General features: G+C 42.3%; 1 protein-coding gene across 27 annotated transcripts in view; it reads left to right on the top strand.

The window, feature by feature from the left end:
- The window catches only part of LOC127510571 (NACHT, LRR and PYD domains-containing protein 12-like), a 180,734-nt gene that overhangs the window by 91,213 nt on the left and 76,681 nt on the right, over window positions 1–12,840 (top strand). For 7 of the 27 annotated variants that reach the window (XM_051890192.1, XM_051890189.1, XM_051890186.1 and 4 more), the window contains one exon: window positions 29–1,608. The exons of the other annotated variants lie outside the window; for them this stretch is intronic. In XM_051890192.1, coding sequence (XP_051746152.1) covers window positions 29–606 — 578 coding nt within the window. In that variant the 3' untranslated portion in view covers window positions 607–1,608. Of the gene's footprint in view, window positions 1–28; window positions 1,609–12,840 lie in introns of those variants that run through there. 27 annotated transcript variants of the gene reach the window in all.

The raw sequence follows: 12,840 nt of genomic DNA, 5'->3' as shown, positions 1-12,840 counted from the left end.
TATAAACTTTCTCTCTTCTTGTGTTCAGATGCCTGTAATCTCACACTGGATCCAAACACAGTAAGCCCTGAACTTACTCTTTCTAATGAGAACAGAAAGGTGACATATTTGGAAGAAAAACAGTCATATCCTGATCATCCAGAGAGATTTGATGAGTGTCCTCAGGTTCTGTGTAGAGAGAGTCTGTCTGGACGCCATTACTGGGAGGCTGAATGGAGAGGAGATTTTGATGTATCAGTGACATATAAAGGAATCAACAGGAAAGGATGGAGTGATGACTGTCAGTTTGGACTCAATGAAAACTCCTGGAGTCTGAACTGCTCTGATAACATTGCCACTGTCTGGCACAATAAGAAGTCAACTGACATACATGTCCCTTTAGGCTCCTTTAAAAGAGTTGGAGTGTATGTGGATGTGTCAGCCGGTACTCTGTCCTTCTACAGCGTCTCTGATGCACATACACTCACACACTTACACACATTCACCTCCACATTTACAGAGTCTCTCTATGCTGGATTTTGGGTTTATTTGGGTGTCAACTGCTCAGTGTCTCTGTGCGAGTTTGAAAAGCTTGTGAGCCAAAACAAAGATGTCGCACATAAATGAATTCAATACTCTTACTTTATACATTTTTATTTCATGGCCCTGTGGAATACTTGATTATGATTGGTCAATGGCGCCATCCAGCGGTATGTTATTCCCTGATAACAACCGCTAACAACAAATTACACAGGCTCATCCGGGTAACTGAAGTCTGCAGCGCTATACACTTGCTAGGAACGTTTTTTCCTCATTGAAGTTTGGTGAGCTAATAAAATATTCCAGTTTTACACAATATTTACACAATATTTTGTGTACAGTTATTTAATTATGTCATCCGAAATCACAGACTCGCTCTCTCATTTCATACAAACGCAGCTGCTGCCATTTTGTGACTATTGTGTTGTTCGCTGTAATGGATTATAAGATAACAAACAGGTACGATTTTAAATCAGTTCAATCTCAGATCAATATCGTATACCGTATCTCTTAAATGTCCGTCTAGTTTGAACTTGCTGTGCTAGCAACTGGTCTCTCCACGGAAGAGCTTATAGAGCTAATATTTAGACTCTGATCAATATTTCATGTCTAATTATTTACTTATGTGGCAAGTAGCCGTATAATAAGCGGGATACATCCAGCCGGTAGTTATCACAGAATAAACCCCTTCAGTCTGATCCTCTGCTTCGTGTCAGGGTCCTGATCACCCTGTCGGGGTTTATTCTGCAATAACTTACTGGATGTACATTATCCCTTACTTAACACACACTCAAACACACACATGATGGGTTACTGTGTTTTATGGGGACTTTCCATAGACAATCATTTTTATATTGTTCAAACTGTATATAATATATACCTTAAACCATTGGTTCCCAAACGTTTTAGAGTGACTGTGTTTAAAATGTACATCACTTATTACCCTGCTGTTTGTTGAACTGTTGTAAAAAAAAAAAAAAAAAAAAAAATGAAATGTCACATTTGCAATCGTGTAGATATTTCAGAAAAAATGCATTAGGCTATTGCTTGTATAATATATTATCAACATTAAAAACAAGAACTACAGGATATGTTTTGTATCGAAGAGAGTTTATGTTACATCCCCACTTTTACATTGTCGAAAACGGCAGTAATTTAGCACGATCTGCTAAGGCAGCAGACTCTGCACGCAACCTATCATATACAAGCTGCTTGGGTGGATGCAGTCAGTTTTGACCACAAAAGATGAGGTAGGTTTGATTGGATGTCATGTATTTACGGCATTTTGCCTGCTAGAAATACATGCTCGGTTTTAATGTTATTTTAAGGAAGCGTAGAATGATATGAACGGAAAAACTCAGCATTTTGTTTGCGTACCCCCTCTGTCACCTCACGTATGTGTACCCCAGTTTGGGAACCACTGCCTTAAACACAATCTTAACAGACAACTTTTATTTTTAATGTATTTAAAAAAATAAAATAAAAAATTAGAAAGCTTTATTAGCTGTTTTTCTCATGGGGACCAAAAACTGTCCCAACAACGTAGGGAATACCTTAACCACACACACAAAAAATAAAATATATAATAATTCCACATGCACACTGGCTTCAATTGTACATGTATCTAGATTTTGTAACAGTTGTAACTATTCAATGTAATATCCTGAAGCAGTGCTCTTAAAGGGTTAGTTCACCCAAAAATAAAATTTCTGTCATTAAGTACTCACCCTCATGTCGCCCCAAACCCGTAAGGAACACAATTTAAGATAGTTTTGATGAAATCCGAGGGTTTCTGAACCACACATAGGCAGCTACGTCATTGCACCTTTTGAGGTCCAGAAAGTTATTAAAAACATTGTTAAAATAGTTCATGTGACTACAGTGGTTCAACCTTAAAAGTTATGAAGCGACAAGAATACTTTCTGTGTGCCAAAACAAAACACGACTTTATTCAACAAATTTGTCTCTCCCCTGTCATTCTCCTATGCTATTTTTGTTGCAGCGCTTCCAGGTTCTATGACAAAATGCCGATTCAGTATTGGCCGACGCTGTACATGTGAGCAGCACAACGCATGATGCTGATGCAGGAGCTGGCCAAATAATGAGTCGGATTTCTGACATAGAACACGGAAGCAGAAATTTTATTTTTGGGTGAACTAACCCTTTAACAGCATAATATTATCTGTAAATATGACAATTTTAAAGTACTGTTAAATGAATATTTTATTAAAGTATTTGTTAAACAAAGAAAAATGCTTTAGTTTCTTTTAGCTTTCTCTTCTAGTTCATTACTGTTTTTTACCATTGTTACATATGTGACATATTTGGGCAATTTCACTCTGCACAAGAATTGCCCTGAGTGTTCTCATCAAATTCCATGAAAAGTTTTATTGTGTGTGTGTGCAATATTTGGGTTCTGGGAGGGCTAGCACTAACATGCTTTTGTCATAATACATAATCTTAACTTGTGGTAGTAACAAACATACCTTTGTTAATAATCTTTAAGCTGAAGTAACTGACATCCAATAATATTTAAAAACAATTTTGAATTTGAACAAGAAAAAATTAACTGTACTGCACTAAAATAAGTGAAATCACTTTGACAATGTCAATTTCTTTAGAATAAAATAATAAAATAAACATACAATAAAATAAAACAGCAAAATAAAAGGAATCAGTTGCAGAACCAACGGTGAAACCAGCATCAATTTGGTAAGTGTTATACATTGTTCTGAGCACTAGATGGGCACACTGTATCAAAAGGGTTCAATGAACCCTTTTGCAATAGAGTTGGGAGAACGGTGATGCTTCACAAACCTTTGTTTAGTCATCACTACAGGAAACACAAGGGTTGTGCCCCTATACCCTTAAATAGGGCACTATTTAAGGGGACAGCCATTTGTAATGGTGTTCATGACATAGCCCCATCTGTCTATCTGTCTGTCTGTCTATCTATAGGAGCAATTTCACACTTGTAGCAGTGCGATACGAGCACAGCTGTGATTCGCCTGTAGGTAATCACAGCGCGTTGATATACAATCATATCGCATGGCTACAAGTGTAATATTGCATTTATACAACAGTTCGATGGCACGACTGTGTAAATAAATAAGAAACAACAACAGAGTGTCTTTAAGAACTCTTTTGTGAGGAACTACTTCTTTCCACCACAGATTCAAATCTCAAGTTGACAGTTTAACAGTTGAGCCCAATCCTCTGTTACTAACTCTATAACATCACTAGAGTATTATGAGAGAGAGAGAGAGAGAGATCGCCTAAGCGAGTGTATTACCTGCATCTAGCTGATATTCTTCAGGCCAATCTTATATTCATAATCGCAAAATCAGTTTGAATGTCCGCTAAGGAAAGCAATCTTTTTGTCCTTTTAACATCAGGCTGTCATCACTCCCATGACAGCGCTAGTCAATGCATTTGTCAAATGCGTCTCGTAAGATGTTGTTTAAAGTAAAAGCAACTTCCTTGTTTCAGTCCATTTCAATATAAAAGTCTTTGCGACTGACTGACTGACTCACTCATAAAGACAGTCTTTGCCACCATCTCATGGCATATTAATGTAACTTTCACTGAAGTCAAAATCACTAATGGACTCTTTCTCAATACCAAAAAATCCTGCATGTTATTTATATAAAATATTATTTATCGAACAATAATCTTTAAAATAACAACAACAGCCATTATAACAGTATAAGAAATAAAAAAGGAAATAACGACAAGCAAACTGTTCAATCAAACATACGAAAGCAGGGCTCTAGTTAGTACAGGATTTAATTTCAATGTAAATATAAAGTTATGAAACTTAATATAGCCCTTAAGCCAAATCTATTAGCTCTGGAACAAGTAATAAATTAATAAGATGAAAGATTGCCCATTTGATATACCCAAAACAAATTATACCTCATGTTTAATCACTATCTACATGAGAGCCAGCGGCAAATTCCCGAAGGTCTGGCTGAGATGAAGCCGTTCTCTGTGGGCACATGAGTGCTGAGCGGTCACTGACGGTCTGGAGCTCGCATCTCTGAAAGCGTCTAAACAAATTTTCAAACAGGTGCTGTGTTTACATATAAGCCACATTTCTGAGGTCTAAGCAACTATATTATCACCTAAAAAACTCTTAAAACTACATTCTGTTACAACATATCAGTAGTATCTATAAAAATATAGAGGGTTTGCTCGTCCACTATGACACTCGCTGTGAGAATGCAGACAGCGGAGCGATTCAAATGGTGAAACAGTTCCCGTGCAATACTGGTACAATATCGCATGGCTGAAAAGACCTCTCAGCCAATCAGATTTGAGAACCAGAAAGAACTATTGTATATATATATGAATACTGTCCAACCTCTTGCAATCAGTATCCCACATACTGTAATGTGTAACTTTTACTTTATGGCATATACTGTATCAAATTCAACAGTACAAGGTGTAGCCTTGTGCATTTTCAATCATTGACAGTATTATGAACTATGGCTACAGTTGTGATGACAGCACACTGTTGAATTGACAACATGGCTAATCATTTTGACCATCTGGTTTGTTAAAAATGACACAAGGGCATTCTGATGGCTCTGATCTCCTCAGACTATGAATATCAGCTTCATCTGAGGTTCATCTCTCTTCAGTGATGCCAGAGGAAACATCAGGTTCTTCTGCCTCTGCTTCCATGTCAAACTGCTGAAAGGAGCAGCTGTAGCAGATGATGCATTTCATACAGAAGATGAATCTTTTGCAAACGTCCTCACTTGTATTTATCCTGACGTTGCCTCAAGGAATTTCCCTGTTGATGTGGGTTTGTAAGGAAGTGTCAGGTAATTCCTAAAAGAGTGGTGCAGGTATGACATCACTTTGTAGGCAAAAACCCAGAAACAGGTTTTCATTTTAGCACTTCCAGTTCCATCATCCCAGAGTCAATGGGTTTTTTGAATGGGATTTTGGTTAAATGACTTAAATAAGGTCTGTGGTTAACAAATAATGTTATATAAAATAATGTAACCAGTTACACCCCACTCATAATTTTCTTAAAGGGGATTATGCCCCCTTTTACAAGATGAAAAATAAGTCTCTGATGTCCCCAGAGTGTGTATGTGAAGTTTTAGTTCAAAATACCATACAGATAATTTTTCATAGCTTGTTGGAATTGCCACATTTAGGGTATAAGCCAAAATGCACTGTTTTTGTGTTTGTCCCTTTAAATGCAAATGAGCTGGTGCTCCCACCCCCCTTTTCAGACGAGGGCGGAGCTTCTAGAGCTCGTGCTCCGGCATGACAGCAATAACAAAACATGACACTCTCACGCTATGAAAATGTCGGAAACTGCAAGTAGTGGTGTTCAGCCATATATGTATGAACCGGAATCGGAGAGTGAAAGAGGGACTGTAGAAGAAGTGATGATACACAGAATGCAACAGGAAGTTTCTGAATGGTTAGTTGATGTTTTTATGTAGTTCATATGGAGATAACTTTAAGTAATCGATTAGCATGTTTCGTCATGATAATCAATAACTTGCTGTAGGTGTTCATGTGGGAACTGTTTTAAGATGCCTACAGAGCCAGAGAACATATGCTGCATGGAAGTAGAACAGGTATAGCTTAGTTAACCTACAGTTATAATTGATCTCACTGTCATCTTGCGGTTATGACAAGCATTCATGTTACAAATTTTATTGCAATAAAAGGTGAAAAGACAGATGTGACAGCTTGAACAGACTTCCAGATGTATGACTGAGCATCCTGGACTGGAGCCTGTTTAAATGTGTATACTGAATACTGTTTGAAAATTGTATTGCATCTACAATCAACCTACACATACGGTGCGATAAAAATAACAACATAGCTGGTCTCATGGTGCCATCGCATGCTATCGACTTCACATTGCTTTTAAATGCAATTTTTAACTACCACATTCCTATTAACAATCATTCTGGTAGCACGTGAAGGCAGCATCACTGAAAACAGGCAGATGATGGTAGCTTTAGCAACATTAGCCTTCCAGAGTGCCAAGAAGCTCTTTCATAAAGGCAATTTGGAAAACAAGCACGTGATACTTGCTTCTTCTAGAGGTGTAGCTGGATCACAAACAGTTGGCACTGTTCCATCCTTCAGGAGCAACTTTTGTGCAAAACCTGCTTTATACTGACCCTCATTCACAAAAATTTCAGTAGAGTTGAGGGAGCATTTTCTTCGAAAACAAAACAGTCAATGGCGGACTGTGTACAACTCTGTGAACTCACTCAGGGCAGTTCTATGTTAAAACGGCAGTGTCTGTCAACATTTGTGGGCGGGCATTTGAATTAAAATATTTATATTAACCACAGATTTATTGACTTAATGCACCTTATTTTGATTATTTTGATTTTAGTTGTATTATAGTTATATAATATACTATTATAGTTTTGTACAGTATTGATATTTTGACAATTTCCATTGAAATTGAAATTTTTGGTCACTTCATTATGTGCTGTAATCATTATTTTTTTCACTACTTATTACTTTGCTTTTATTTGAGTTTCAGTTTGGCTTTAGTTTTTTTTTATTTCCAGTTTTTGTATGAAAAGGTACAACTTTGATGAAATTAATATTGCATATTTTGAACTCTTCAACAGGCGAGCAGACAGGAAGTACAGTTCCTATTTTCACATCTGTAGCTGTCATTTTCTTTCAGGGAAACAAGCCCATGATTTGTTTGTGGCCACAAATGATACAATGATACTGGACAGATTTTAGAAGGTCATTCTGCAAAAACAATCGGCCGTTCTATGGCAGCCCTGGTGGCCACGAAGAGGCACTTATGGTTAAATCTCTCAGACATCAGGGAAAGAGATAAAAGCGTGCTGCTGGATTCGCCACTGTCTCCCCTGGGCCTTTTCGGCGATTCTGTCACCTCGGTCATCGAGAGGTTCCAGGAGGCCAAAAAACAGTCAGCGGCCTTTCAAAAGTTCCTCCCTTGCCACCATCTATCAGCTCCTCATCTGCGCATAGAGCGCAGCAAAAACAAAGTGTCGCCACCCGTGCTCCCCCGCAAAGATCTTGGGGACCGGGGCGAGCGACGCAGTCGAAACCTTCCAAGGGTAAGACAGATCTGCGGACTGTCATTATAGCAAGGAAGGCTTCGAAGAAGTCCTGACGCCAGGGGCACAGGACTTCTGAGGGCAGCCCCCTCCGGAGAGGGTCCTGTATTAAAGATCTATAAAGTTAACCCCTCTTCGGTGCCCTCAGGGGGCCGTTCTGCCAACCCTGCCACCTCGTGTGCTTCAGGGCGCAGCGGTCCCCACCGACCTTCCGAGGAGGGTCGGCCAGCGTCTGATTCGGCTGTTCCCTGCCGGTGCGCCGCTTCAGGGCGCCGAATCAGGTGCTCAAATAACACGAGAGGCTGGTTCCCTTAGTAGAATTTCTAGAAGAATGGAAACGTCTTCCCAATATTTCTCGATGGGTGCTGCTCACAATAGAAAAGGGTTACAAAATACAGTTCGGGTTTCGCCCGCCCCAGTTCAAAGGGGTCCTTCCTACAGTGGTGGGTCCCGAGCAGTCTCTGGTTATGGAACAAGAAGTTATGACACTCTTGCAAAAAGGAGCTATAGAAAGGGTTCCTCCTCCCAGCAAGCAGTCAGGGTTTTACAGCCGCTACTTCATCGTTCCGAAGAAGGATGGAGGGTTGCGTCCTATTCTAGATTTGCGCATGTTAAATCGTTCAGTGCAAAAGCTCAAGTTCAAGATGCTTACACTCAAACAGATCACTACACAGATCAGGTCCGAGGACTGGTTTGTGACAATGGATCTGAAAGATGCTTACTTTCTTACTTATGTGTCAATCCATCCTTCGCATTGGAAGTTCCTCATGTTTGCTTTCGGGGGCGAAGCTTACCAATACAAGGTTCTTCCGTTCGGCCTGTCTCTTTCACCCCGCACCTTCACGAAGTGCGTGGATGCAGCTCTGGCTCCCCTGAGACTCCAGGGCATCTGCGTACTAAATTATATCAATGATTGGTTGATTCTAGCTCAGTCAGAGCAACAAGCAGTTCAACATCGAGATGTAGTTCTGTCACAAATGAGAAGGTTAGGGCTGAGACTCAATGCCAAGAAGAGCATACTTCTTCCAGCACAAACTACCAATTATCTAGGAGTAGTCTGGGATTCCACCACGATGCAGGCACGTCTGTCTCCTGCTCGGGTGAATGCCATTCTCTCAGCCGTGAAAGGGGTGAAATTAGGCCAGTCACTCACTGTAAAACAGTTTCAGAGACTGTTGGGTCTGATGGCAGCTGCGTCCAACGTGATACCTTTTGGCCTGCTGCACATGAGACCCTTACAGTGGTGGCTCAGGACCAAGGGGTTTTCTCCGAGGGGAAACCCTTTCCGCATGATCAAGGTCACGCGGCGATGCCTTCGTGCCTTAGTCATGTGGAAGAAGCCTTGGTTCCTGTCCCAGGGACCTGTGCTGGGAGCTCCTTGTCGTCGTGTAATGCTAATGACGGATGCGTCTCTCACAGGCTGGGGGGCGATCATGAGTGGTCGCTCGGCTCAGGGTCTTTGGGAGGACCATCATCATTCCTGGCACATAAATTGGCTGGAAATGATGGCGGTATTTCGAGCACTCAAATACTTCCTCCCAGACCTTTGGGGCCACCATGTGTTAGTTCGCACAGACAACATGTCGGTGGTTTCCTACATCAATCATTAGGGGGGTCTGAGGTCTCACCAGCTGTGCAAGTTAGCCCATCAGATCCTCCTGCGGTCCCAGGGGAAGCTTCTCTCTCTGAGAGCAGCTTATATCCTGGGGCATCAAAATGTGGGGGCAGACATCCTGTCGAGACAGGGGCCGAGGCCCGGGGAGTGGAGACTCCACCCCGAGGTGGTGGAGCTCATTTGGAAGAAATTCGGTCGCGCAGAAGTCGATCTATTTGCCTCGAAATAGACCTGTCATTGCCCGTTGTGGTATTCCCTGACCCATCCAGCCCCGCTGGGGTTGGATGCCATGGTACAGGCGTGGCCGAGGCTGCGTCTGTACGCATTTCCCCCGATTGCTCTGCTCCCAGGAGTTCTGGAGAGGGTTCGCCGGGATGGGGTCCGTCTCATATTAATAGCCCCGTTCTGGCCGACCCGAATATGATTCTCGGATCTAGTGTCCCTATTAGAGGGCTTTCCCATGGTGATTCCAATCAGGCAGGACCTCCTGTCTCAAGCGGACGGCACGATAATTCACCCCCGCCCAGAGTTGTGGAAACTGTGGGCTTGGCCTCTGAGGGGGCCGAGCTCATAGAATCCGGTCTCTCAACTGAGGTTGTGGAGACCATACTCCACTCCAGAGCTCCGTCCACGAGAAAACTTTATGCATATAAGTGGAAGCTGTTTGCTACTTGGTGTAGCTGATCTCGGGTGGAACCGTTCCACTCATCCATCAGTCATGTACTGCAATTTCTCCAAGAAAAACTCTCCGATGGCCTATCCCCTTCTACATTGAAGGTTTATATTGCAGCTATTTCCGCCTATCATGCACCTTTGGGGGGCATTTCTGTGGGAAAGAACCCCCTAGTTATACGTTTTCTCCGTGGTACCCAGAGGCTGAGGCCTGCTGTGCGTACAAGAACTCCGTCCTGGGACTTGGCTATTGTATTGGAAGGGTTGGCTGCGGCTCCCTTTGAACCTTTAGAGGAAGTATCTGAAAAGTTCCTCACTTTGAAAACTATATCTCTGTTGGCTATATCATCTCTCAAAAGAATTGGAGATCTACAAGCACTTTCTGTTGCTCCTTCATGCTTGGAATTTGCACCTGGAATGGTCAAGGCTTTCCTGCATCATAGACCGGGGTATATACCCAAGGTCCCCACAAATGTCCTGGGGCCCATTGTTCTGCAGGCCTTTTGTCCTCCACCTTTTTCAGATGCGGATCAGGAGAAACTAAATCTGCTGTGCCCGGTGAGGGCTTTAGACACCTACGTCCACAGAGCTGCCCTGTGGCGCAAGACCGATCAATTATTTGTCTGTTACGGGTCCCCTAAGAAAGGGGGCCCAGCGTCTAAGCAGAGAATGAGCAAGTGGGTGGTCGAGGCCATCTCTCTTGCCTATGAGTCTTCTGGACAGCCTTCACCTTTGGCTGTCCGGGCACACTCCACCAGGGGTATGGCTGCTTCAAAAGTTTTGTTCTCGGGAGTTCCCATCAACGAGATCTGTGATGCGGCTGGGTGGTCATCTCAGCACACCTTTATTAGGTTTTACAACCTTGACTTGGGCTCCACTCTGGGGTCCGTGGTGCTCTCGTCCCGAAGTTAACAGGACAGGCACTTGGTCCTATGGCCTAGTTGGGATAGGGTTCCCAATGTGATTCAACGCAGCGTCGATGTTCCCATGAAAGGGAACGTCTCAGGTTACGTCTGTAACCCTGGTTCCCTGAATAGGGAACGAGACGCTGCGTTGCTTAGCCATACTCCCTGCGCACCTGTGAGCGTCTGCTTCATCCACATCAGAAGCTGGCGTTCTTTGTTCTCAGGAGTGCTTTATAGTTTCCTGGTCCGTGACATCACCCGCTCTGACGTCCCGTCACACTATTGGTTTGATTTCACGAGTGCTTCAAGACGTAATCACGCAGAAGTGATCCCAATGCGATTCAACGCAGCGTTTCGTTCCCTATTCAGGGAACCAGGGTTACAGACGTAACCCGAGACGTTTTCCACAGTCACTTTCACCAACATTGTTCCCAGGATCAGGAACGACTTCCTACAATGTAAGTCTCTAAGAAAACAAGCATAAAATACACTGTGTTCTTCCTGTAGAAGGTGAAGGAAAATATGATATAAGAGTTTTATAATTGATCATGTAAATGCACAGGATATCTGGTAAGCTGTAGTAAAACACTGCTGATACAAAGGTGCACTATGTAACTTTTTTGTGTTCAAAATGTACATAATGAGCAAATACATCATGAAACTATCTTCCAAACTGTGCTTTTGTCTTATAAATCACTATGTTACGCTTGCAATAAGTGTTTATATTCTGACTATTTTAGACTAAGTGAGTTACCAACCGCTGCAGAGTAGCCCAGTACCTGCGTACTCGTCATAAACAAAACTGCATGTGTCTTGCAGAAGAACAGTCGGAGCTATTTCTTGCTGTTTTTGTCTATCAACACAGTTACATAGTGTAACTTTAAAGAGATGCCAAAGAGTTCAGCTAAATTAAAAGATAAGACATATTCATAATTAATGATCCTGATGTGTTTTCTCTCCATCAGATTCCCATTAGCTCACTCTGGTTTCAAACACAGTGAATAAACTCCTCCGTCTGTCTGAGAGGAACAGAGTGATTACTAACACTGACACAGAGCAGCCGTATCCTGATCATCCAGACAGATTTGATGTGCATCATCAGGTGTTGTGTAGAGAGAGCGTGTGTGGACGCTGTTACTGGGAGCTTAAGTGGAGCGGAAGGTGTGTGCTTATATCAGTATCATATAAGAGCATCAGCAGGAAGGGTGAGGGTTATGAGTGTGCGTAATAACAAGTCCTGGAGTTTGAACTGCTCTCCATCCAGATACTCATTCAGACACAATAGCATAGTAACTGATCTCCCTGTAGTGTCCAGCTGTAGCATAGGAGTGTATGTGGATCACAGTGCAGGAACTCTGTCCTTCTACAACGTCTCTGACACAATGAACTTCATCCACACAGTCCAGACCACATTCACTCAACCGCTCTATCCTGGGTTTTGGGTTTGTTCTGGATCAGTGAAACTGTTTTGAAACTGTATTTGAATAGATTATATAGATATTCTACAACACATAATACTTTGAGCTGCATAATAGATCAGTGTAACGACTGGACCGATCAAACACACCATTGTTCCATTTAATCTTCACAACCCCTCACCCAGACAGACTCTGTGATGTCTGGTTTCCCCATTGAGAATTATCACCCCTTTTGCTTCATTGTTTAATGACTCACACTTCGGTGGACATCATCTTCTCATGGAACGCAGTGTGTGTTTGTTAGATTTATCGGAGTATAAATGGACACAAACTGCTGCCAGCTTACTCCAATCAAATAAGTTAGCTTCCCAATCAAAGGAAATTTCCTGCATTGGACCTCTGTAGAACTTAAAAGCCAACACAAAGTTCCCTCCATTCTCTTGTTGCATCTACTGATTGCTGTTCGTGTGAGACCTCACCCGGCCCCAGGCCTCTTCACCAAGCCATGCGCAACTTCCTCGACGACAACAACAAAGTCAAATTAACAGCGCAAGTTCATCGTCATTTCTTCATTCAACATGGAAGAAATTGATTACGACTTCATGGCCATCAGACCGTACTAT

The sequence above is a fragment of the Ctenopharyngodon idella genome, chromosome 4, assembly GCF_019924925.1.
Source record: "Ctenopharyngodon idella isolate HZGC_01 chromosome 4, HZGC01, whole genome shotgun sequence".
Classification (NCBI taxonomy): domain Eukaryota; kingdom Metazoa; phylum Chordata; class Actinopteri; order Cypriniformes; family Xenocyprididae; genus Ctenopharyngodon; species Ctenopharyngodon idella.
The sequence above is the reverse complement of the archived record's forward strand: the minus strand, read 5'-3'. Positions and strand labels throughout refer to the sequence as shown.